We start from the raw sequence: 27,969 nt of genomic DNA, 5'->3' as shown, positions 1-27,969 counted from the left end.
GCTCAATGCAGTCAGTGCGTTTAGTGCGCTGTAAGTCAGTTATAACCTAGAAATAGTGACGATCATGACCGTCGCCGCGTGATAGCTATCTAGATAGTGAAATATATATTGACGGCAGGGAGCTGATACCGAGGAGATCAATGAACCTGTTCTTCATTTTACCGGAGATCTGACTATTCGGATGCATAGCTCCTTAAGGACGCGTCAGCGACCATATGTTCCTTAATAAAAAATGATCCCCTCTGTGTGATCTATCATTCCTCAAAGTTTAACGGTGAGGTCCTAGGACACCCTGTATATATAAACTCAATAAAAATTTAATTTGTTGTTATTGCTAATTTGTAAATAATTAAAAAATGAAAAATGGAAATTTTTTGCCGATACTTGCTTATCATTACGAAATGCATGATATTAGTACAAAATTGCCTTTTTAAAAAAAAAGGTAAAAAAGGCGCCAAGTACACGCGCAATGTATGTTGTAAATCCAAAAATCTTAAATAGTAGTAGCTTTATTTCTCCTTAAGAAAACAATTGTTGCGCAACTACTTTTAAAATATAAAACTCAAGTGGTACGTATCTTTGTATTTTCATTCAAGGATTTTCTCGTTCCAACCCAAGCTTTAATTCTTTTTAATAAAATTATAATATTACAAAAAATCATTTTAATCACAAAGAATTAAAGAGATAACAGTACAAAATAAAAATATTTAATTAAAATAAAATAAATAAATTTTTCTTGTAAAAAAACTTGGCGTATATAACTAAATTTACTAAATATTTTACTTTGATATATTTTGACACAAAATATAAAACATTTTATAAAATATTCTTTCTTTAATTACCTTACTTTAATCTTTTAAAGTATAGGAAAATAAGATTAGTATTAAAAAGCTAATTGTTTTCAACAAATGTACGCAATTGAAACCAACTTTAGGGTTTATCTAAGGGTTAAAAAAATTTACATTATTTTATTTATTGCACATCTTTATTTTGAGATACATTAGAACGGCAAAAATTACATGTATTATTATTTTTTGTCTTGCGTTAAAAAATTATTTTTAAGAAGAAAAGCTTGTGGGAAAATTTGATATTAAACAGTACCTTTAAGAAAGGGAGAGAGAAAGGGAGAGAAAGAAGAAAACGTTATTTTGCTTTCTATTAATATCATTATATTTATAACAGTAGCAACTGTCTGTTTCTGCTGACAAGACATATTGCAACTCTTATTTGCTTTTCCATTTTTTTTCGTGCCATTACTTTTTATATTACATCTTTAATCTTTCGATCGGATTTAATATTTAATTTCATATATTTTCTGACCGATCCAATTTCCACTTGGACCATAATTGCAAACTAGGTATTTCGTATTCCAGCCGTATGAGTTATAGTTTATTAGTCCGCAGCCTATTGTTGTTGTGTTAGCCCAGACCACTTGGGTATAGTGGCCTGTATTCGGATCAAATCTATAAATAAATTATTTTACAGACACATTGAAAAATATGTTATAAATGCGTTTTTAGAGGTATTTTATGATCAATACTAGTGTATATATACATATATAATATTATTTACACGCAATTTTTTCTTATATACAGGATGTTTCTTAAGTACAAAAAATTGAAAGAGATATTTTTTGGCTTATTATTTTAGGAAGAAAAAGTCCTATAAACATATGCCTTCCAAGTACTTTGTTTTTAAAATACAGGGTGTCAAAGTTGTGAAAAAATATAAAAATATAAAAAATCTGGAAAAAGTTTATATATTTTGTTCAGTATGCGTACATGTATTAAGAATCATTTTCCAGTCGCATCGTTTCAAAAAAACACTAGAGGCATTTTTTGTAGTTTTAGTTCAAAAATTTAAAAAAAATTGTTAAAATTGGAAAAAAACAATGTCGTGCTATTTTCTCAAATAGTTAAAAGAACTTAATATGAATACTCATACGCGCACGCCTCTAGTGAATTTGAAAATGTTTTATTGGTACTGGAAAATGGTTCTTAATATTACATGTACTAAATTTGAATAAAATATCTTTAAACGTTTTCCAAATTTTTGAAATTTTCATATTTTTTTCACAACTTTGACACTCTATTTTGAAAACAAAGCAGTTTAGAGCATATGTTTATAAGCTCTTTTCTTCTTAGAATAAGCCGCGGAATATCTCCTTCAATTTTTTGTACTTACTTTGGAAACACCCTGTATACATAGATATCTTTACATATGAAAGTCTTGATGCGATTTGAGGAATTAATTTTTATCTTAGCATATTTGTAAATATGTGTAAAATATACAGAGTGTCCCAAAATTTGACCGACAAACTTCGAATTATAAAGAACACTATAACAAGCATTTTTGTCAATAAACCCGCAAATATTCCTAAATGACCTATTTTGACACAAGAGTAAATCAAAGCTAGTTGAAATACAACATTATTTTCAGGGTTCGTGAATTCATAAACCGACGTTGCAATCTCTGTATGGAAGTAAACAGTCACTACTTCGAATAACTACTGTAAATACTTCAGTTCAAAAATCATTCTAGAGTCAAAATGGTTCATTTACGGACATAAGTTTATTGACAATAAATGCTTGTTTTGTTGTATGATGTCCTTTATAACTACGAAGTTTGTCGGTCCAATTTTGGGACAATGTGATTAGAATATTCAATATTAGAGAGATACTTACTGATATCTGGAAACTTGATTTCTATCGAACAAAGCTACTTCATCGTACCAGGATTGGACAAAGCTTTCTACAGTGAATCTGTTTTCTCCCGAAGAGTATCCTATAGCTGCGTTCTGACCAACTGCAAATCTACCTGTAATAACACATGTTACTTGCTAATAAATGAATTAAAAAATACATATATTTAATTTACAATCGTATTATATATAATTAAATATGTAAGTCGGTACTTACCCACATCTCTGCATTGGTCATGACCAAAATTGCATTGAATGACCCATCTTTGCGCAATCTCTTCTAATTCGTTATCCCAGGTCTAAGAACATGTGTGTGCGTATATTGTATACATATAATACTGTATGTGTGTGTGCGTGTACGTGCGTTTGTGTATACGTGTGTGAATCCGTGCGTGTGCGTGTGTGTGCTTGTATGTGATGTAATTGTATATGGAATATGTACATATGTATGTGCATAATTTTACATATCGTTATATTATATAAATTTTAATTTGAAATAAATATTTAATTTAAATATGTCTTTCCTCGTATTATACAGCATATAAAATTATATTATTCAGTATTCTGTCTTCAGAATTTTCTCGTTTATTATAATCACAAACCATCGGAAGAAACTCTAAGTACAATGTTTTTATGCACTTGCTTTAGGTATTGTATATATATATATAGACGAACACAATGTTACCATAATCAACCGCTTTGCGGAATTAAAATCAATTGAATTAATGTTCGTTAATATTAATTGTCACTACACCGATTTTTAGTTTATTTAAAAAAATAATATATAAGAAACAATTGAATCTTTAAGCCAAAGCTACCACGGTTAAGGAAATCCTGGAGTGACGGCCGGACTCCGACGGGAAAGCGCCCTCATCTAAGCGAAATTAAAAATATCGATTATTTTGATCATTCTGTCCTTATCCAACGAGATCCTACGAGATATCTGTCCTTGTCAGATTGCAACGCCATGTACACTGCGTGTGTGTACATACATGCATAAAATCTGCGGTCAGTGAAAATTTTTCTTATTAGGCTTTTAATCTTAGTTTCAATGATTCAACGTTGTTCTTTGATTTAGTCCGATTAGTGGGGTACTTTTGATTTGCACACGTAAGCTATATAATTCGTATATTAAACCGAAAGTTTCTATGAAGTGACAGCTCTAGGTACAAAAAGTTAGGTACACCAAGTAGTATCAAATATAATTTTTTCAATTTTTTCAAATTTTTAGTCTTCAATTTACCACTCCACCCATCATTTCTGTATGTACTTTAAACGTGTTAAAGGGATTTCAAATCTGTAAAGCCAATTCGCAGAAAATATACCTATGTCAAATATCGGTCATGCCGTCACTCTAGGATCCCCTTAATTTTACTTCTCTCTAAAGAATATAAATAAAAATTAATTGCTCGAAGTAAATTAGAATGTATGTATGTATTCAATGTTTTTCCGATTATTTTATTATTTTTTAATTTACTGTAATAAAATATATGTATTATGTCTTACCAAATCTGGCATTCTAACCGCTGGAGGTTGCGGACCTGGGTTTCCTCTCTTTTCCTGACCCGACGCAACTTTTCGTCTCAGTTCATTGTGTTTATTTACTATAGCCTTCCTTTCAGCATCACTAAAGCCAACACTAGATACCTGTCCGCATGCTCCCGCTGGTCTTGATGACTATTGACATGATTTTGTGAAATTAGTTATATGAGTATGTACATTCCTAATATATAGGTAAAATCCTCTTATTAAGAAATCTTAACGAGACTTCCGGGACTGAGTAAGTAGAGAGAAGCACGCCTGTCAAACGCGTCAGTGTTTTTTCGAACTTATCTGTCGTTTATTCGCCGTGGGGCGACTTTGTTTCAGGTAGTTTGCACGTTTGCATGCACAGATATGCATCAGGATCTGACTGCAGATATAAATCGGCAGTGTAGGAGTCGAACTACAGACGAATTCGGGGATTCTGAGTTGCTGCGACAATTTGGAGGTTAGGTGATAGAAGCGGAAACAGGCACGGAGAAACCGGAGTCGGAGTAGCACAAAAACATGTCGATAAAGAAGAGAATGACAGGAGGAAAGAGGTGTTGAAGAGATAATAGCGAGAAAAGGATTTAGATGGACGAGAAAAAGGAGGAGGGCAAGAAAAAGGATATTAACTCGAAGAAAGGAGAGAAGAAGAATAGGACGATAGAAAAAGATAGAATTACGTGGGGCAGACCCACGAGGGCGGTGGAGCTGTCAAGAATAAGAGATAGAACGGGAAGTCAAGAATTAATTATAGAATACGTAAAGAAAAGAGAAAGGGAGGAAGAAAAAGAAATACTGGAAAATTTTAGTAAAGAAAAAAGTGATAAGATCGCCGCCAAACAAGATAAAAAGAGAGGAAAAGAAAAAAGAAGGCATGGAGGCGGAAAAAATGCTGATTTTAGCGAAAATGGATGAACAAGAGAGAGAAAAAAAGAAGGCTAAAGAAGAGAAATGAAAGAGATACACGACCTGAGGGAGGAATATAGAAAGAGAGAAATGCTTTTGGAAGGGCAAAAAGCGAGTTTAGAAAATAGAATAAAACAGCTGGAGGAGAAAATGGAAAAAGTGGAGAACAGTGGAGATGAAAAGTTAGAGAGCAGTGAACTAATAATGAAAAAGATGAAGGAGATGGAAAGAAACTCCGAATTAGCCGAAAGGAGAAAAAGGAAAAATAATATAATTATAAAAAAAATGAAAGTAGAAAATGGAGGTGAAAGAAAAGAGAAGATGGAGAAATTCCTTGAAGAAATCACCAAAAAGAAGGTGGAAGTAGACGAAATGCAGGCAATTGGCCGGGGAGAGTACAAAATGACGCTAGTCAGATTCAATAGAAGGGAGGATAAAAGAGAAATAATGGCAAAGAGGAAGAAGATAGGAAGAGCAAGAAAGATATTTATGGATGACGATCTGATGGCAACAGAGAGACAGATACAAAAACATCTATAGAGTATAGTAAAAGTAGAGAAAGAAAAGGGAAAGAAAGCAACGGTATATAGGATATCAAAAAATATGGATAGACAATTGCGAAAGGAAATGGAATGAAAACACCGAAATGCTAGAAAGCAGAGGTGTTTTTCGGAAAGAGTAGAGAAGAGAGAAGACAGGGAGAGAGAGAGAGAGAGAGAGAGAGAGGAGGGAGAAGAGGAAGATAAGGCGAAAAAAGGAAGAGGATTAAGGATGTGCTTTTGGAACGTGGCGGAACTAATTAATAAATGTGAGGAAACATGGGATTATTTGGAGAATTTTGACGTGATAAGACTAGTAGAAACATGGATAGAAGAAGATAAATGGAAGAAGATTAAAAATAAGTTGTCCAGCAAAATTTGGAATTGTGTACCAGCGTAAAGGAAACACAGGAAAGGAAGAGCAAAAGGAGGGATAATAAAAGCAGTCAACAAGAATTTGAAACTTATAGAGATTAGGAAGATAAGCGACGAGGTGGTAGAAAGCTGACTAGAGTATCATGGAAACAAATGGAGACTAATCACGTTGTACAGTCAAAAAATAGAAGATACGATGGAAACACTAAGGGAGAAGGTACAAGAAGAGGATGAAGAGTGGTTGCTGGTAGGAGGTGATTTTAACGCGAGGACGGGAAGCAGAGGAGGACCGATAAATGAGGAAGAAGAGAAAGAAAAGAGGAGCGAGATCAGAAAGTCAGTAGATAAAGTTGTAAATAGAGAGGGACGTATATTAATAGATAAAATAGAAGAAAGAGGATGGGCGATATTAAATGGGAGTTTCGGAAGGGAAGGGGGATGGACTTATATAGGAGACTTAGGATCATCGGTTATAAATTATGTCTTAGGGAATGACAGAGCAGGAGAAGAAATAAATATGGTTGAAGAAAGAATTAGAACGGAATTAGACCATGTTCCGCTGGACGTGGAGTTAACAGGACCACAGGTGATGGACACAGGGAGAAGGAAGAAAGAAATGGAACTAGAGAGAAGCGACTGGACAGAAGAAGGGAGGAAAGAATATCATGAGAAATGTGAAGGATGGTCGAGTACACGAATAGATATCTGGAAGGAGATGAAAGAAAAAGTAAAAAACGCTATCACAAAGCATAAGAAAAGGATAATACCATGGAGATTAGGAAGAAGAGAATGGTACAATAAAAAATGGAAGGAAAGGAAAAGAAGATTGAGGAGATTGATGAGGGGCTGGGAGAAGGAAAGGATAGGAAAAGAAGAGTATGTGAGGAAAAGAAAGGAGCACAAGGAATGGTGTAAGGAGCAGAAGGGGAGTCATGAAAGCGAGGAAGAAGAAAAGATAAGAAACATTAAAAACGAAGCGGAAGCTTGGAAGTATATAAATAAATACAGGAAAAAAGAAAACTAAGGAGATAAACGAAAAGATACAAAAGGATGAGTGGAGAGATCACTTCATGGAAATGTTAGGAGGGACAAAGGAAAGAGTGGTGCTAGACATAGAAGACGAGGGAGAAGAGGATGGCACGAAAGTGGAAGTAACAGAGAGAGTCGAAGAAATATCGAGAGAAGAGGTGATTGAAGTAATAAAAAAACTGAAGATAGGAAAGGCAACAGGAGAGGACGGGATTGAGAACGAGGCGTAGAGATTTATGCAAAAGGATGTAGGTGAAGAATTCATGAAATTAATCAACAAAATCTGGAAAGGAGAAGGCATACCGGGAGATTGGAATAAAGGTATGATTAGTCCAATACATAAAAGAAGAGAGAGAAACGACCTGAAAAATTACCGGGGAGTTACCTTTAACGAATACGGCGTACAAAATATATGCAAGTATCTTAAATGCGAGGTTGCAGAAGGAGGTGGAGTCTAAGTTAAGGGAAATGCAATTCGGGTTTAGAAAGAACAGAGGAACGATGGATGCAGTATACACGATAAACTATGTAGCGAATAAGGAGCTGAGTAAGAAAAGTGGAAAGGTTTTTGCATTCTTTGTTGATCTCAAGGCAGCTTTCGATAAGTGGATAGAAGGAAATTGAATGAAACAATGAGGAAGATAGGAATTGAAGATAACTTGAGACGAAGAATAATGGAGACATACAAAGAAACGAAAAATGTAGTGAAGATAAGGGATAAAAAGACAGAGGAATTTTGGACAGAAAAGGAACTAAGACAAGGATGCCCGTTGAGCCCGAACCTATTCAATTTATACATAATGAATTTAGAGGAAGGAATGGAAAAAGGACAAGCCGGAGACTTTGTGATAGGGAAAGAAAAGATCTGGACAATATCATATGCAGATGACGTAGTGTTAATGGCGACGAGAGAGGCAGAATTGAAGGAAATGATAAGAAAGTTTAAGAGGTATTTGGAAAGGAAGGGTTTGAGTTTGAGTCCAGAGAAATAAAAAATAATAGTGTTCGAGAAAGCTTAGGGGAAGAAAGAAGAAAAGGGAGTGGAAATGGGGAGAAGAAAACATAGAGGTCAAAGAAATAAAGTATCTGGGATATACATGTACAACAGAAAAATGGGGGAGCGGAGAATCATATAAAAGATAGGCTGAAGAAGGCTACAATAGCGATGAAGAGGACATGGAGCATAGGAGAGAGAATATTTAAAGAAAATTTTAGAAGAAGAATGAAGATGTTCGAGGCACTGGTAGAAACCGTGGCATTATACGGAGCTGAAATATGGGGGTGGCTACACGACAGTAGATTAGATGTGATAATAAGAAAGTATGTTAAATTGATTTTAGGATTGGATAGAAGAACCCCGAATTATATAATATCAGAAGAAGCCAAAATAAAGAAAACAAAAATGAGAGCAATAAGGAGAGCTGTGAGGTATGAGGAAAAGTCGAGACAGTCAGAGAAGAAAATAGTTCAAGCATGTATAAAGGATCTAGAGCGGAGCAGGCCAAGGAAAGAGGAAAGTAATTGGGAGAAGAAGAAAAGGGAACTGAAAGAGAGGGCAGGAATGGAGAAAGAGCAGCTGAGGAGAGAAATGGAGGCAGAGAACCGGGAGGCAGCGGAGAATTTTGTAAAGAGAATAGAGGAAAAGGAGAAGGAGGAGAGACAGATAAAGATAAACGAGTCAAGATACAATAGTAACTAAAGAGACTTTAACAGAGGAGTTAACAAAGTATTTACTAGGACAAAAGAAGAAAAAGGAATAGAATATGTTAATAGCCAGATACAGATGCGGGAGTGAGGTAAAAGGCAGTCAACATTGGAGAGAGGAAGAGGATATGAGATGCCAAAAAGAAGAGGAGAACATAAAACATATACTAAAAGAATGTGAAGCGACAAAAAGCGAGATATAGTTAAAATAATTTTTAGGAGAGGAAGGAAAAAGACTAGAAGTAATGAAATGGATAGAAAAGGTTAGAAAAGAGGCGGAGAAAAGGGATAAGATAGAGGGAGAGGAGTAGGAAGGGAAATTGAAAGACAGTTAGAATGTTGAATTAGTTTTGGAGTTAGTTAGGATGATCAAAGTGATATATAATATATATGTATGTAAAAGAGAAAGTTATATGTTTGTAAAATTTATGTTATATGTTTGTAAATTTATGTAAGGGTTGATAGAAGTCATCCTAAGCAAGGCAAGAATTAAATGAAATAATAATAAAATAATAATAAAGAAATCTTAACGATATTGATTTCTAAAAAAGAGAAATAAAAATTTTTATTTAGACGAAAAATAATTTAAATAAAATAATTTCTTTTTTATATTATACAATGTAGATTAAAGTGTTACAAGCTGTTATTTTTCAGAAAGTATGCTTCACACCAAAAAATATCTTACTTAGTTGATAAGTAGATAAAAGGGTAATTATGTAGAATAACTAACACAGCTCGGATTACTTTGACCTTGACATATGTTGTCAAGGTTACCCTCCTGAGTGACCTTCAGAAGGTTTTAGCCGGCGGTCATTGTTTATTAAAAAGTTATAAACAAAAAATGTTTGAAAAATATAGCAGCTATTTTGAGTATTGGAAGACATAAATGACTAAGAAATATGTTGAAATAGTTCACGCATACACTTTCCACGCGAAGCGAGGTTCACCCACACCCCCCTGCTTTCGGGGGTGGTGCGATAGCCCCTCCCTCGTTTACGTGTGTTAATATGAGTTTTTAAATAATACGTCAATTGTGTGTGTATAAACAGTACACACGTAAGCGAGGGAGGGGCTACTGCACTTCTCCTGAAAGCAGGGGGGGGTGTGGGTGAACCTCGTTTCGCGTGGAAAGTGTGTGCGTAAACTATTTCGACATATTTCTTAGTCATTTATGCAACTAGGCACACTATGTGTCTAGTTTAAAAGATGTGGAGTCCTCTGCAAAGGGACGGAACCTACTGCCTGCACGCATACACTTTTCACGCGAACCGAGGTTCACCCATACCCCCCCTGCTTTCGGGGGAGGTACGGTAGTCCCTCTCTCGTTTACGTGTTAATATGAGTTTTTAAATAATACGTCAATTGTGGGTGTGTATAAACAGTACACACGTAAGCGAGGGAGGAGCTACCGCACCTCCCTGAAAACAGGGGGGTGTGGGTGAACCTCGTTTCGCGTGGAAAAGTGTTATTTCGACATATTTCTTAGTCATTTATGCAACTATAGGCACACTATGTGTCTAGTTTAAAAGATATAAAGCCCTCTGCAGGGGGACGGAACCTACTCCTCTACGCATACACTTTTCACGCGAACCGAGATTCACCCACACCCCTCCCTGCTTTCGGGGGAGATGCGGTAGCCCCTCCCTCGTTTACGTGTGTTGATATGAGTTTTTAAATAATACGTCAATTGTGTGTGTATAAACAGTACACACGTAAGCGAAGGAGGGGCTACCGCACCTCCCCTGAAAGCAGGGGGGGTGTGAGTGAACCTCGTTTCGCGTGGAAAGTGTATATGTGTGAACTATTTCGACATATTTCTTAGTCATTTATGTCTTCCAATACTCAAAATAGCTGCTATATTTTTCAAACTCTTTTTGTTTATAACTTTTTAATAAACAATGACCGCCGGCTAAAACCTTCTGAAGTTCACTCAGGAGGGTGACCTTGACAACATATATGTCAAGGTCAAAGTAATCCGCGGGGAGATGTCTCATGGTAGATATCTCAAGTTCCCGGAGCCTCCCCGCGGTAGCGCCGTGAGAAACCCCCGGGGGGGTTTTAGTGAGTCCCACATAACCGCCCCCCTCGCCCCGGAGGAGGGGGTATCCGTGTGGATTTCTCCCCCGTCAACAAAAAAAAAGGTCAAAGTAATCCGAGCTGTGTTAGTTATTGTAAATAATTACCGATAAAAGTTGATGAGTTGCAAAGGCCACAAAACATAGTATTACCCACACAGCAAAATATATCACCAAGATATCGAGAAGATATCTGAATAACGGAATATCTGATTGCGCGAGATATCATAAGAATATCTCAGAGACATCTCCAAGATTATAAAAAGCCGGTGATAATTTTATCTCAGATATGATATCTGATTCTGCATATATGTCGGATATCTCATTTAAAAGCAGATATATTACTATATATACAACCCAAATAGCAAGAAAAAAAGAAGAATTCTTTTTACATTCTCGATTTATAAAATATTTTTTTCGTATTTATTCTCTATTCTAAAATGATTCTTAAGAGTTCATAAGAAATTCATTTTTATGTTATCAATTCTGAGTTCTTCTTCAGGTATAAAAGACCTTTCATAAGACTTTTTTCATAAGAATTCGCAATAAATTCAAAATTATGCTTTGATACTATTTCAATATTTTGCATTTTGCCATCTCTGTATGATATCCGGAGGTATCACGAAAAATATTAGAGCCAAGTATCTCACAGGCTCGCCTTTTATTCCAATGCGTAAGAATTTTTGCTTACAAGAAGGTAATGGCGCATATATGTACCCGTATCGCGGCAGCGCATGTTACTATTATATTCGTTTGATTTTGGATGTAGGCCACTGTAGGCTACAAGATCATGTGAAGTTTACTTTTAATACGAAAATAGTTTGTCTTCATTAATATCATTATATTATCATTATTAATATCATTATTATATAATCATTATTATATATATCTTTTAAAATAGTATAGACATTGTTGCAATTTTGTAGCATTCTGTGAAGAAACATCATGTACAAAATATTGCTTTCTTCTATTTTTAATTTTTTAATAGATTATATGTGTTATTAAAATTGAAAGTTTTTAATTGTGGAATTAATCGTGTAAGCTATGCTTGTTTTCCACTTTTTAGATATTACAAAAAATCTGATTTCTTTGATTGTAAACATAGAAAACATTATTTTTGTTCAGAGAGTGTCCCATTTTAAACAATTACTCTCTAAAAAATTTTCCTATTTTTTAATTTTATAAAAAAAAATGTTTTAGACAAAAGTTGTACGGTTTAGAGAGGGACAAATAAAAAAAATATAGTGAAATCAATTTTCGAAAAAATCTATTTTTCAAGATAACAAAAGTCATCTCTAATTTTTTAAGATAGTCTCGCGAATTGCAATTAACAAGAAAAATTTGAAAATTTAACTGTACGTTAATAAACATGGTATCTATACGTTTGTACAATTTAAAATTAATTGACCATCCCAAACGCAAGATAATCGTCATTAATTGTTTATATCAGAAATTGCACTTTTTATGCATTGCATACACAAAGCACATGAAAATTTTGAATTTTAATAATTAGAACGAACAACAAGAAAGTTATGAACAACGGATAATATAGTGTAGAAAGACACTTTAAAAATACTAGGAAAAAAGACCGAAATATTGACCTCTTGGATTTTTAGATTTAGAAATTTAATAATGATAAATAAACCTAGATTTAGGAAGAATAATAGAATAGTTTTTTGTTTTGTTTGTATGAGGAACAGAACTATCCGAAAGTTTTCAGCCTGTAACCGTAAGTAGTCGGATGTTTTGATGTCTACTTAGAGCATAAAATTTTTGATTGTATTGTCGCCATATAACTACTTTAAATAGAATACCCCATTTTTGATAACAGAATTTTGTAGCTGATGTTGAAACGTTTCCAAAGACCTATAATACTACAGTTAATATGTTTGTTGCGAATTCGCTCAGATATGATATATATCGCGTATTTTCTGATACGGTTCTCTCATTATCTCACACGGTAGTAATAGTTGCACAAATTTATACCTTTCCTGTATGCGAGTATACGTGCGTGCGCGCGCGCGCGAATGTGTGTGTAGCTAATTGTGTTGGTGGATATGTGTATGGGCATAAGTACATACGCGTACGTAAGGCAACAGGCCATACGCGTGGACCCCATAATTCGTCATTTTCGCGGTATTTTAAAACTTTAAATTACCTTATACTTTACTGCGCAAATAAATTAATAAAAAAAGTGCAACTTCCGCGTGGAGGTTTTAATTAGACAGTCGGATTCCCCTAGTCCGTGCCAGTTCTGAGCTGAGCGTTGAATGGCGGCCGAAGAGGACGACCACGACGGTTCGCGCCGCCACGGAAGCCTCGCAGCAAGGAAGATCCGCGGGAGGCCAAGGCACGGGACCGAGCTCGGATCCCCGGGACCGGCGCGAGAACGCCGATCGGTTCACCTCGCCCAGGCCCGGCACGTCAGCCAAACCCGCTTCCCGACCAAGCCCGACACGCCCCGCTCCTCAGAGCCAATCCTTATTCCGAAGTTACGGATCCAATTTGCCGACTTCCCTTACCTTGCGTAATTCCAATATCGGCCGGAATCGAAAAATACATGATATCATATCTTCGCAAGTTTTCAACAAAAATATTAACTATTATAGGTCTTTGGAAACATCTCAACATCAACTACAAAATTTTTTTATTGGAATAAAAGTTTTAAAGATAACTTTCCCGTGATCTTGAGAAATAGATTTTTTTGAAAATTGATTTTATTATTATTTGTTCCCCTCCAGACCATATAACTTTTGTTTGAGACATTTTCTTCTAAAATTAGAAAGAATGAAAATTTTGGAGGGTAATTGTTTAAAATAGAACACCCTGCAATATATGTCGCTCTCTGTTGTCACTTACGGGGTATCTGCACATAGTATGAATACTACGTTTTTTTATACATGCGTCCAAGTTGCAATAATCGACTGCGATTACGTTATTAACCGCTATTGCGATTACGGCAAGATACAGAAGACTGTAGGTTCCTGCCATGATCCTTCTTTGCTCTAATATTTTCTGTCTTTTGGTCGTGACTTTGTCGATAATTTCCTCAATTTCTTTACAAACTTCTAATGAGCCTAGGACACGGGACGACTACCATTTATATCCCACACAACAAAATACATCATCAAGATATCTAGAAGATATCTTAATAACAGAATAGCTGATTATGCAACACTTGTCGAGATATCATGAGAATATCTCAGACATCTGCAAGATTATAAAAAGCCATGATAATTTTATTTCAGATATGATATCTAATTCTGCATATCCTGAGAAAAAAATAGACTTATGTAATTATATAAGATCATATATAATTGGCCATGTATAATTAGATCCGAAATTTGGCGCGATATGATCTGAAAGCTGATATTGAGAGCTATTTTTTCCGGACGTTTATGAAAAATCCGCGCTCTCTTAGCCGGTCACCCATGCCTGACGTTGTTCGACTTCGATAATAATCGAAACTAGCGGCGATCCTCTGGCTCTGATGCTACTTTCTCGTTTATACTCGTATATAACACATCTTTATAGTATTAAAAAATCTTAATAATATTAACTAACAAACATTAAAAAGAACGCAACAATTGATATACAATAAATATTAATATAAGATTCGCATATCTATACATAATATAATATTAATATAATAATGTTAATAATGAGAACGCCTAAAGCCGTCCGGACACAAGATGAGATTTTATTTAATAAATAAAATCAAAGTTAAAAAAAGATTAGGGGAATCAAATTTAAAGAAACATAAACCTAAAGAAACCTTTTCCTCTGTGTACGTATGTACACACCCGAGAAAAAAAATAAACTTATATAATTATATAAAATTATATATAAACATAACTAATTGAAATCAAAGTTTGGCGCGGTCACATAAATCATATAAAATTTTATTACAAATTTTTTTTCGAAAATTGTTAAATATTGTAAAGATTTAATTAATAATAACATATGTACTTTTATAATCATAACTGTGTATCTTTACGCGACGCGACGAGTTGCGAGTACCCGAGATCTCGATAACCAGTGAATGAATCAAGTTCTAACTAGGCTTAATGGATAGTTTGGACCAAATTTATATATAATAAAAGTGTTTTTACTTTTCTCATATGTAACAATATCCAAAACAGAGCAGTGATATAATCTTATCTTTATATTTGGCTAGATCTGATAACGTATGTTATACTATATGATTATATATAATAATATTCAAAATTTGGCATAATATGATCTTATCTTTATATAATCATATTCGACCAGATCTGTTGTCATATATAATAAGGTCAAGCTAAATATGATTATATAAACACGGTCTTACATACAGGTCTCGTAACCGATAGAATTTCCGTGGTTGGAGTGACTCCAATATCGAAGTTATTTTTTGGTGTCGCTGCTATCGAGGGATGTTATTGGTTTGACAGTGCCAACGTAATGTATTCTTCATTGCGTCGGATAGCAGGCTTTCGGCTCTTTGAGATTAACAAACCTACCATACGGACTCAATAAGTTCATCACCGAGGACGCGTTGTGTGTTCTGTCAGATTTGAAGTCATGGCAAAATCCATCGTTGTACCTAAATACAAAACAGGCTACAAAAGCCTGAAAATAAAACTGTTTTTAAAGTGCCAACGAATAGCGAATGACTCAAAAATTGTCTAAATTAATAAATCAATAAGTCTTTATTATTTACTACATTGTGCTGTTTTCGTTTATTTGTATCTGCCCTTTTTCATTCACGATCGACACGTGGAATTTTAAGGTATAGGCAGCAGTTTCTATAAAATTTGTCTGCACGAAATTATTTTTGTATACAAAATACGATAAAAATATATTGTAATATACTTTTATCGATTTACAATATATTTTTAAATTATATACCCAGACAGCATACGGATATCCGATGGACATCCATAAGACGTCCTTTATTAAGGATATTGAGGATGTCCATAGGCCATTCGTTTTATGTCCTTTGGACATTCTATGGATGTCCATAGTAAACTCCTCACAAAAATTAAAGGAACACTTAAATTTTCTTAAAAACTAGGCAAAATTTGAGCAGCTGTATCTTCGTTAAAAATGAACGAAATTTAAGTTTCACAAAAAGGTTTTAAAGCTTGAAATCTCTAAATCTCTTTCAGAAGATCACTATTTTCTTTTAGTTTCTGTGAGTTTGGTAATTTTTACATATAGAAAACCACGAGCTGGACAAAATGGGAAATTTTCTTCTTACTTTGTGGGCCTGTCACGTGCCTAAAAAAATCCTGTAAAATTTTTTGATTTTTTAATGTGAAAGCTCGAAGTTTTCCCTACAAAATCTTTTTTTGAAAATGTTTCTACGATTTTTGGTTACTGAGTTATCGCGGATTGAATAAGAAATGAGCATTTTGACTTTGATGAGGTCCTATGAACATGATAAAAGAAAACATCCAGAATTGTAATTTACATTAAAAGGATAAAAACAATGAAATATATAAATATTTTTAAAAAGATTATTTTAAAAATTATATAAAATATATACATATATGTATATATGTAGGTCCAGAGGTATGTTCCGGGACTGTTTACGTTTTTTGAAATGTACAGTCTTGGAATATAACGCATATATATATATGTAATCAGATTCAAAAAACTGTCCCGAAAATTGCCGTAGGACATGAATTTTTTCCAGGACAGTCCTGGAAACTGCCAAATGGCCCGGAATATACCGATATCAAAAATAAAAGTCCCGGAACATACTTCCAGACCTACATATGTATATATGTATGTATCCACACACACATACACACATTAATTGTTAAACGTATTGCACACGCGTATTGTAAATTAATTAAAGAAAATAGCAATTTGTACAAAATAGTTATAAAAACTAATGTTGAAATTTTAATAAGGGTCTTTACTCAAATTTTGTAAAAAAAATTCTCAGATTTTCTAGAAATTTTACTCCAAATTCACACTTTTGCATTGTTTAAAAACACAAATGATTCAAAATGATCAAAAATGAAATAAATTCACAAATTGCATGTGCAAATGCAAATGTTCACAATAAAGAATATGTTTTATTTTATATTGGTTCTTTTCGTGCCCTTTCTTTTGCACGTCTCAGCCAAGTTCTAATGACTTGCTCAACTTCTTTTCAATTTACCGCTGCTTTGATCGCGTATAAAGCTGGGGTCTAATCAACCAAATCTTAAAAAATTATATATGAAATAGGAGTAGAAAAGACTGAAAAATATAATAAAATTAGAAATAGATTAATATCTCCAAATTTGCGGAAGTTAGAGCAACCATGGACATTTCTTAAAAAATACAAAATTTTTTTAAAAAAGAACCCCTTTACCGATCATCGCCAAATTCAATACCAACCTTCCTTGAATGATACTCTATCGATTAAAAAAAAAACAGCCCGATATCTTAATATTTGCAGAAGTTAGAGCAACCACGGACATTAAATCTGCACATACACACACACAGACATTTTAGGCGATATTTCAACGTTTTACAACGATCTGAACATATTGGCAGAAAAAACTCAAAAACCAATCTCTTCGTTGGTTTTTTCTACTCCTATTTCATATATAATTTTTTTGAATTTGGTTGATTAGATCCAACTTAAACGCAATCAAAGGTTCATATACGAAATTCACGAAAACAAAGCTTCCTCTATGAGGAAGCAACATAATATAAACAATTATATATTTGAAATATAACTATAGTTATAGTTATTATACAGGGTACCTCTAAAGTCTGACCCAACGCCCTGGATCTCGGAAACGGCTTTAGATATGGAAAAATGTTTCAGATAAAAGTTGTAGGATATAAAAGAGGATAGATGATGAAAATATGGACTTGACCTCGAATGACCTTTTCAAAGCCAAGTCAATGTGATCAAAGTTTTTTTAAATGAAACCCCTATTTTTTATTACATATTCTTGTAGCTCTTGTCGAGACGTTTTCAAAACACTATAATAAAGCCTTTCATTAAGGACTTCGTGAGAAAAGTGAATACTTTACGAGATATTTCATATTTTATATTAAAAATATTGTTGCACTCCGGCGGCTTTCCGACACTCTCTCCGCACTCCCGCCCTCACTTATTATTTTGTACTGTTACTTCTTTAATTCTTTCTAATTAAAATGATTCTTTGTAATATTAAAAATTTGTTAAAGAGAATTAAGAAGTTATTACCACTTGTGTTGGAATAGGAAGACCCTTGAATAGGAACACAAAGATACCACTTGGGTTTAATTTTTTTAAAGTAGTTGCACAACAATTATCTTTCAAAGCAATATACATATTTTCTTTACAATTGGCGCAATTTAATTTAAAGATTTCACATCTTTTTTTAAATACATGTCACTTAAATTAAGTTAGGTAATATAATTTTGTGAAGGAAAAATACAGCTACCACTTAGATTTTTGAATTTACAAAATACATTGCGTGTACTTGGCGCCTTTTTTTTACCTTTTTTTAAAAAGGTAATTTTGCACTGATTAGACTTACCAGATGATCCTAAGGATCAAGAAGACAGATCACAAATTGTGCCATCAGCAGCATTCTATGACGCACCAAGAGAACGTATAGAAGATCCGAAGCAATCTAGTATGAGTGGAATAAAACTTTTTCTACTGAAGTTAGTTGGTGCGCTCTTTTTAATAGCTTGTGTTGTCATGGCCATTATGTTTTACCATCAGGAAAATAGTAGAAAACGATTTTATTAATTGTAAGTCAGATTTTAGGTAGTGTATGTGTGTGTCTTGAGCGTCGTAGCTTACCGATTTCTCATATCTATTCGAGATTTTTTGTATACAAAGCGTAAATTACGAAATGCTCATAAGACTGTCTTTATTTAGTTTCTATTAAATAATTAGTATAAATATTTTTTTTCTATAAGAATAAAAGTCTTCAAGGTAAAGGAGAGACATGTATGTGTGTATGTATGTGTGTGTGCGCGCGTGTGTGCGTGTGTTCGTGTGTGTGTGTGTGTGTGTGTGTGTGTGTGTGTGTGTGTGTGTGTGTGTGTGTGTGTGTGTGTGTGTGTGTGTGTGTGTGTGTGTGTGTGTGTGTGTGTGTGTGTGTGTGTGTGTGTGTGTGTGTGTGTGTGTGTGTGTGAATAGAAGTATTCTAATTTCAATATTTGCAGAATGTTGCCCCATTGGATTAATTGTCGATGTCATTGTGATTGGGCTCAATATACATTTATTTGATTTTATTATAGTCATACATATCTTCACGTCCTTAGGTCGTATAGCTTTTAGACCTAAAGTCATATGTCCTTCCAACATAAGACTATCTAGTAGGTCATGTTCTAAGAGCAAGTGTCCTAAGGTTGTCTATTTCTGACCTTAGGACACCTGTCCTTAGAACTTATGTAAGGACATGGTTTGGACCAGAAACGTCAATATCTGAGCTCATATATTTCCTCATATACATGTTAACTTGTACTCATGATGTGTATCATCACAATATGATCACAAGACATATATACATCACATTTCTATCAGTATCAGAAGATCATGACGTGATGAAATCTGATCATCAAGCATGGCTGTCTGGGTAATTTACTGATTTTTTTTTAGCAATTCTACATTTACTAACATTTTAAATTATATAGAGAGATTAAGGTTTCTCTCCTGCATTTACATTCATCGATTAGATTAGATTTATTTTATAAACTTATTTTGGCCAGCATCAAACTTTTGTAATAATTCTAACACACGATCGTACAAAAGAGTTTTCGCGTCGATTGCCCACAGGTAATCTACGTGATTGAAAAGGTTAAATGGAACTTCCTCAGTTAAAAGAACATTTGGTAAGCGTTTGCCAAGTTCCAACACATTCTGAAAATCAAAAACATAATGAAAAGAACGGTATTAATAACGAGATGATTTAAATGTATGAAGAGTAGAAAATAGATTCGATTGATATAAGTCAACTGTATTTCCTTTTACATTACATTCAAACAGAATCTTTTAATTGTTAACAAATTATATGATCACCATTTTGTCATGTTTATATAAATATTTCTTTCTTTTGGTTTTATTTCTGAGTAAAAATTAGACAATAAAAAACTTAACGGAGAAGTATTACCTCTTCTAAGATAACCACATCGTTTGTTGAGTAAAATAAAATTATTGGAGCAGTAATCTTTTTGAGATCATAACTTGGAGGTGTTTTCTGTTTGTATCGCTTGTAGTTTTCAGCTATCCCATAATCATAGTTCCGAAAGTCCTCTGCAACAATCGATGTTAATCACATTTATAAATATGTCCAAATTAAACTTGACAAGAAATGTTTTATTGCAATATTACATTAACCGGGATATTGCTTTATAAAAGGAAATATTATTTTATAAAAGGGGGAATACTTACTCACACGTATATTTTGATAAAAATGCTCTAATGTTTGTACAGAACTACCGGCTGGAACATAGGATAATATTTCTGGCAGGATTGTCTATAACAGAAATAATTTATATAGATGAAAAGTTATAAAGCGATTAACTGGAAGAGGAGGGTAGGGGGTGGTTAGAGCCACCATAGTAAGTTTATTTAATTATAAAAAATTTTAAATTTTAAATAATATCTATAATAAAAAGTATTTCCGCACACATTATAAACATTGTATTACGTTTGTCTTTCGTGTGGTAAAACTTACAGTGTTAAGTTGTGCTGGATCAGGACCGAACATTGAGAAAAATGCAATAACGCAAATAAATTGAGTTAACGTATTGTCATTACACAACAATCTTCCTGCCGTACCAATCGCTAAAGATTGTGGGAAAACATCGTATATTTCATGCTCTCGTAGAACTTCCTGGAACGTGTAAAACAAAGAATTCAAATATTAGCCCATAATATAGCTAACAATATTAGCACATTAAATAATAAAAATTATTGTTTAATCTTGTATTTTAAACACTACTACTTGCAGTATAAAATTACAGATTTTGATAGTTACCTTCACTGTTGGAAGAAGGTTAGCAAATTCGTTAAAGGCAGGTAGTATTTTTACCCAAACAGAAGCTGCAGGAGCCAGACAAATAGCCATTTTTATTTTTATATTGTATTCCGGTTTTGATGACAGAAAAGTGAATAGCTCAGTAACCCCCATTGAATGGCCGATATAGTATAAATCTTTTTGCTTTGTATAATTGAAAATGTAATCGAACATAGCTGGCAGATCTTTTGTTCCAATCTCGTGAAAGCTGAAAAATAAAAATTACTTATGATATTATTTCACAAAACATATTTTCTCGTCTTCCCTCCTGTTTGACAAATGCACGCAATCAATTTACAGTGAGAAAAAGAGTAAAAAATAAAATTTACAATTTGGTTAATGAAGAGAATAGGTACGGTGCAAATTTTATAATGTTTACAAAACGTGTTATAAGTATATATCCTTCTTTCTTCATTTTTATATGTTTTACGTCTTCATTGCATATTCTTTTAGAAATGTTTAACTTCATGTTTATATCACTTGGTATAGTATACTATATTTAGTACAGGTAACGATTCGATTACATTATTATTTGGCTACAAAAATATCTCGTTTTTAGACAGAACATATTATACTTTTGGTTTAAAATGGATTTATCAACTTAAAATCTGATGTTCCATCAAAATAATTTTTAATGATAATGTTTTACCTATACTGCCAGAATTTGGGGTCGTATATCGTCATATTCACATGCGATCTGCAGTAACTATTTCCTCTCACGTTTCCTATCCATACGTCATATCCTTGATCTGCCAATAAAAATACTGCAACATAAGAAAATAATAAGTGCTAGTGTATTATATGAAGAATGTGCCAAATTCGAGGAAATAAATATCCGTTATTTTTTTCTGAAATATAAAATCAATTTTTTAAAAGCATTATTGTACTTCACAATTTTTAAATACATATATAATCAAATGTTCCGACTGACTTATCAACGTCCAGCCTAAACCCTTACGTTTAGAAACATGAAATTCGGGGAGTATATTTCTTCCATGACGTAAGCACTCACTAAGAAGGGATTTTTAGAAATTCAAAACCGCCTAACAGAGTGAAAAGGGGTAAAATATGTTTTCCATATTTCTTAGGCCTGTTGAAATATCGATTTGGTTTTTGCTTACAAAGGTTACCCATACAAGTGCTTAAAAACATAATTCAAGATTTTGCCCTAATCAACCCCTAAAAGGCAAATCTAAATTCGGAGGTGAATTATAGAATCCTTCGCATACCGTAGCGAAGCACGGGTGTATCAAACTAGTTTTTAATATTTGATTAAGCTTCAAATTCTATTTAATTCCACTTTAAATTGAAGAATAACTACCCACACAACAAAATATATTACCAAGATATCTAGAAGATATCTGAATGACGGAATATTTGATTGCGTAAGATATCTTGAGAATATCTCAGAGACATCTCCAAGATTATAAAAAACCATGATAATTTTATCTCAGATATGATATCTGATTCTGCATATATGTCGGATATCTATGCCTCATTTAAAAGCAGATATGTTACATACAACCCAAATAGCAAGAAGAAAAAAAGAATTTTTTTTAAATTCTCGATTTATGAAATTAATTCTTTTTCCGTATTTATTCTCTGTTCTAAAATGATTCTTAAAAGTTCATAAGAAATTTATTTTTATGTTATCAATTCTGAGTCCTTTTTCAAATATAAAAGAAGTTCTTTTCATGAAAATTCGCAATACATTCAAAATTATGCTTCAATACTATTCCAATATTTTGCATTTTTCCATCTCTGCACTGTATAATATCTCGGAGGTATCACGAAAAATATTAGAGCCAAGTATCTTACAGGCTCGTCTTTTATCCTAGTGCGTAAGGATTTTTGCTTACGAGAAGGTATTGGCGCATGTAGCCGCGTCGCTGCAGCTCATGTTACTAGCGCTCGCCCGAGCAAAAATGTTCTAAGTCCCCTTGCGGCATGTTGCTTTCGCGCCGCGATTATTGTTACCTCCAGCGCCGCCCGAGTGAAAATTTTCTAAGTTCCCTCGCGGCGTGTGGCTTTCGCCGAATCGGTACAGCGTCTAAGTCTTCTCGGATTGTTTTATTGGCTACGAATAAACTTGAGTTGATCTTTAGAAAATATAAGAGCTAACTATGCGGCCATATATTTGAATGCAAATGTTGCAGAGATCTCTTTTTTAAAGATATAATGTGATATCGAGTAATGATGTCCTGTAGATATTCCGTAAATATCTGAAAATAAGATATCTCAGATTTGACTTAAAATTGTAGGCATAAAGATATCTGGCTATATCTCAGATATATTTTGTTGTGTAAGTATAGATGTTCCATTATGTCTTTACAAACTTTTTTGAAATCCAACTTATGAAAAAGTCCTTTATTTCCAATAGCTTGAAAATTTATATTAAAATATTAAATAGTATTGCCTCAACATTTTTATATATAAAAAGGAGATTCTAATTTTTAATATAGCACATTTACAAAAACATCATAGCATTATAATAATTTTCATATTACAAGGTTTGAAGATAAAGTCCTTTTTACAAAAACACTATATACAGTGAAATTTTACACGATTCTTTGAATTGATTCGTACGTTACATTAACAACCACATGTTATCAGTAAATACGTACCAAGGTCTTTACCAGGTCCGCGCAATACCCAGCTATCGGATGAAGCAAAAAGACCGTGTTGCATGAATATAATTTCCTTCTTTTTCTTGTTATCCAACAATAGACTTCCAGGTATTCTGTGTATTTTCAAATTGTAACCATCCTCCGTTGTGACGTTATGCTCCTCAGCAGGATAATCGTATTGTTCTACCAGGCCAATCTATGTAAAAGAATATATAACATCCACAGGCTATCATAGTTTCATCTCTGTTTCAATTTCTATATATTTTAAATGTCAAAAAATATATTTATACAACATTCAAGACTCTTTTGGTTTAACAATTTATTGAATTTATTACAAAATACACGTAAATTCAAGACTAAAATTGAAAACAATTTTTACTCACGAAATCCAATACTTTTCCATTGTTCATTTCTTCGGCTCGATCCATTCTTCTTACTCTCACTAAACCAGGGTCCTTAGGGAAGAGAAAATTTAGGAATTTGTTTTGAAGAAACAATGGTATGACCTGCGATCTTCCTTCTGAGAACGTCGTAATAATTAAAAATGCAAGAAACATGGATTTCATATCTAATGTATTCATATCAACTTATGACAAAATAGATTGTAAAAAAGTCGTAATTGTCGACAATGTCACTTAAAATACTTTTCGTGAGGCAACTTGTTCCTACAATGCGGCCTGCAATGAGAAACAAACGCGATGAGTGCTGAGTCAACAATAATTTAAAAACGTTATTTTAACAGAATTTCAAATTTCTGTCGTAAAAATGACAAAGTATAACTTAATACTTCTACAAACAAGTTTTGAAAAGTAATGGATTTGAAGATAATAATCGAAATGCACATATGCACGAGCCAATTTAAATTTTTATAAATTTTCCAATAGGAATTATTAATGTCACATTTTACATAAATATATAATTTAAAGTGGAATCAGGTGTGAAATAAACAAAATATGAAACTCAAAGATTTAATGTACCTATAATGTAATATAGTTAAATATAATATATGCGTATAGTTCACCGGTAAAAATGAAAACTAGAATAGAGAGAATAAGAGTAGATGAGTTGGGTAAACTTCCAAAAATCATTCTTGTCGTATATTAAGAGAAATTTTTTATATTCGAGATATTTTAGACCAATATATTTTTAAAGTAAGTTGCCCTTTTAATAAAATTTTTAGAAATCTAGACAATTAAGTTTTATACGAATAATAACGAATAATATTCATGAATAATCTTCACAAATATTTCAGATCTTTTAAAATTATGTTAAGTAAATTAAATTCTTTAAAAAGTAAAGTTAATTCTACCGTTTTCTCGCTTAGTATATTATTCTTTAATAAAAAGTTTGTTGATGCAAATTCTATGTTTGTAACAAATGTCTATATTCGCTATTTACAAACTTAAAGTTAATATCATAGATAAAAATATTTTATCTATGTGTAATACACTTATCGAAATATACGTATTACATACCTACTTGTTAAGTAAATTGAAGAAGATTAAAAGAAATATCTTTAGTCCTGTATGGCAAAAAATCCTTAAATATTACGACAGCGATTTACATGCTTATCGTAACCCACGTATATTGCACGAGATGCAGAGTATATGCCTATAGTATACGAGATAATATAAAACTACAAAGAATCACCAGTTGCGTTCCTTGAAATATATATACTCATCAGTAACGTGTTCAATGACGAAACTTGAGATTTTCATTTTTCCATATTTTCTTTTAGTCTTTCCACTATTTTAAATAGTAAAAGTAATATATACATTCACGTGAATTTTGAAAACTTGTTAAAACCCTTTCTCTATAATCCCTATTTTCTTAATAAAATTGAACAAACATTTAAGGTTGCCAAAACTTTTTAATAGAATAATAAACACAATAGGCTTGTTTACTTTCGCTGCACTTCTGAACTAGTACAATAAGTTAGAATATTCTAACTTATATTGCACTAGTTCAGAAATGCAGCGAAAATGAACAGGCTTAATAATAAAAAATATCACGTGTTGTAAAATTAGGTTTTCTATTTTTATCAAAAATTTGTACAGAGATTTCTTGTTCTGCTTACAAGTTTATTTTTGGAATATTAAGTACTGCAATTTCTAGCTCCGTTACTGTATTAACTAACAATTATAAAACCATATAATGACTTAATGACCTTGCAGTTATCAATAGTTCTATAATCTGATCATTGACTTTTATCCTCTATAAAAGAGAATAACACTTCCGTATTAGAATAATCAACATTTAGAATAATAATAGCGACGCAAGTAACCATAACAATAGTAGAACTTAAACTTATTACTGTCTAACTGACATGAGACTGATTGATTACTTTGTTATGATAAACTATGCATACAGAATGAACCGACCGGTATGTATAAAATGGTATATGCGTGAGCCTCGAAAGAAATAAAAAATTTAAAAGTAAGTTAGTTTTAAGATAGTTTATAATAGATTCTGTGTTATACATTCAATTAAAGGAATCAATTTTTTGAAAATTTTACATATTTTTTGTATTCAATTTCATATTTATTGTCTCATGATAAATATAAGAAATAATTAGTAGTTAACCTATGCCGCTTCTGTCCCGGGGGCTCCGGGGGGGGGTGAGGGAGAGGGGTATCGGATTTTGCGGGGAAGGGGGAGGGGAGGGGTTGACCTTGACATACCACCATGATGACTCACCGTGATGACTCACCGTGATGACTCACCGGGATGAGTCACCGAGATGACTCACCCGCGCCGCGGGTACGCGAGAGGGGAAGTCCGCGTTCGCGGTCGCGGTCGCGCCGCGGGGGCCGCGTGGGGGTCCGTCGGGCCGCGGGGTAAGTTCGCAACGACGCCGCCAGGCGGCGCACAATGGTAAGACTAACTCAATAGCGCACTGCGTAGGAGCGTGTTTTTTTGTCGATGACGCATCGAACCTGTTGGGACATGTTCGTCGTAAACAACATTTTTCTAGGAAAAGGGGGTGTGATTATCGCGTAGACTAAACAAATTCGCTAAACAATCTATCTACGCAGTACGTAAAAGACAAAGGAAATAATGACGTCATCGGGACGAAGATCGACTCGATAACACATCGAACCTGTCGGAACATGTTCGTCGTAAACAACATTTGATAAAATATAGGTAGGGATGGACATGCACGCAAAGAAATTACATCGTTGATTTAGGTGTAAAAAAGCCTGTTTATTGAACTGTTCTTTTACATAATATAGCTTACGTGCTAAAAAACTAAAGCTGCGAGCTCACAATCGATGAGCTGATTCGTATTGAACGCATCGCTAGCGTATATTGCATTCGACGCTTCCTTGGGATCCGTCACGGTGGACGCGATATCGGAGAACTGCGCAAATTTTGCATCGACTGCCGCAAGTATTCTGACCAATCGATCGAATCTTGCATCGATGCACCGATCGAGATCGAACATACGATGCAACGTCGATTCGGTCATCATTAAGCGTATGTTTACAGATTCTAGACATATGAGTTTGACGTTATTAACCGACGTACGAACTCTCACCGTTAGCGGCCCAACGTTTATAAAACTATGGATATCATTGCGAAAGAAATTCTGAATATTACGCCGTTGTTCGTAGAGTGCCTTCCACGTTTCGAGAGATAACAGCAGTTCCTTTCCTTGATGATCTCCAACGACGATCTCCACGTAGCTCGGTGGACCCACGTTGATACTAATTTCAAGGAATTTGTATCCCGTAGCTGTCAACGCGTATCGTCTGCTGAGTATACGAACCGCGCGACGCTCCAACGAAATGCTGTATAAAAGAAATAAAATTAGTTTTATTTATCGTAAGTATTACAATTTGCAAATATATGAAAACTGGGGAAGACTCTATTTTTATCCTAAACGAAACTTACCTATTACATCTGACCTCATACGTTTGAGTTTCAACGTCGTGAATCGGCACGTAATAATTCACGGCATTCACGCGTTTTGCACCGTTGTTGCTGCTGCTATTGCATCCTTCAAAGGCATTTTCGCTGTCTAGGCTCTGAGAAGTTGACCGTCAGTACAAGCGATCGCGACAAGACTGATCATATAAAATTAATCTAGTATACGCGACAACTCCAAAAAGTAATGATGTGGTGGTGGGGGAAGGGGGAGGGGAAAATAATGTTTATAAAACTGCGCAGTGGATTTTTTTAGGAGAGGGGGAAGTAAAGCCTACTCTAACGGTGATGATGGGGGAGGGGAGGGAAGTAAAAAAGAAAACATTATAAAAAGTTATATATAATTTATTTATTAAAAAAAAATCGCAAATCTTTATGGCGTCGCGCGCGACTACCAGTTAAATAGTTTTATTACATTTTGTAACGCGCAATTCTTTTCATGTTTTTCGCATCTCATAGTATTGGTGTCATCTAGTTTATTCAAAAATTCGATGTCTTCATCCAGAGTCTCGACGATTAGGTTTTTTCGCGCATAATTCTCCAGCA

The 27,969-nt window shown here is 33.8% G+C and overlaps 2 protein-coding genes, 1 long non-coding RNA gene and 1 pseudogene across 3 annotated transcripts; 1 reads left to right on the top strand and 3 right to left on the bottom strand.

Annotated features, from left to right (window-relative positions):
• Positions 1-1,212: 1,212 nt before the first annotated feature.
• LOC139821315 (venom allergen 3-like) lies at positions 1,213-13,850 on the bottom strand. The gene is made up of 5 exons (XM_071792278.1): positions 13,719-13,850; positions 4,208-4,378; positions 2,919-3,000; positions 2,685-2,817; positions 1,213-1,463 (listed from the first exon to the last, which is right to left on the bottom strand). The coding sequence occupies exons 1-5, from the start codon at positions 13,848-13,850 to the stop codon at positions 1,292-1,294; spliced, it is 690 nt and encodes a 229-aa protein (XP_071648379.1). The 3' UTR covers positions 1,213-1,291.
• On the top strand, positions 7,899-24,963 carry LOC139821314 (uncharacterized; annotated as a pseudogene).
• LOC139821313 (lipase 3-like) lies at positions 19,269-25,136 on the bottom strand. The gene is made up of 9 exons (XM_071792277.1): positions 24,972-25,136; positions 23,880-24,173; positions 23,494-23,692; positions 21,519-21,633; positions 20,831-21,077; positions 20,528-20,686; positions 20,242-20,326; positions 19,961-20,103; positions 19,269-19,710 (listed from the first exon to the last, which is right to left on the bottom strand). The coding sequence occupies exons 2-9, from the start codon at positions 24,075-24,077 to the stop codon at positions 19,534-19,536; spliced, it is 1,323 nt and encodes a 440-aa protein (XP_071648378.1). The 5' UTR covers positions 24,078-24,173; positions 24,972-25,136; the 3' UTR covers positions 19,269-19,533.
• A 1,543-nt stretch (positions 25,137-26,679) lies between these two features.
• LOC139821855 (uncharacterized) lies at positions 26,680-27,553 on the bottom strand. The gene is made up of 2 exons (XR_011734366.1): positions 27,391-27,553; positions 26,680-27,287 (listed from the first exon to the last, which is right to left on the bottom strand). It is a non-coding gene; the product is annotated as an uncharacterized lncRNA (long non-coding RNA).
• Positions 27,554-27,969: the final 416 nt, after the last annotated feature.

This window comes from Temnothorax longispinosus, chromosome 11 (assembly GCF_030848805.1).
Source record: "Temnothorax longispinosus isolate EJ_2023e chromosome 11, Tlon_JGU_v1, whole genome shotgun sequence".
NCBI lineage: Eukaryota > Metazoa > Arthropoda > Insecta > Hymenoptera > Formicidae > Temnothorax > Temnothorax longispinosus.
This window is presented reverse-complemented; position numbering and strand designations above follow the sequence as displayed.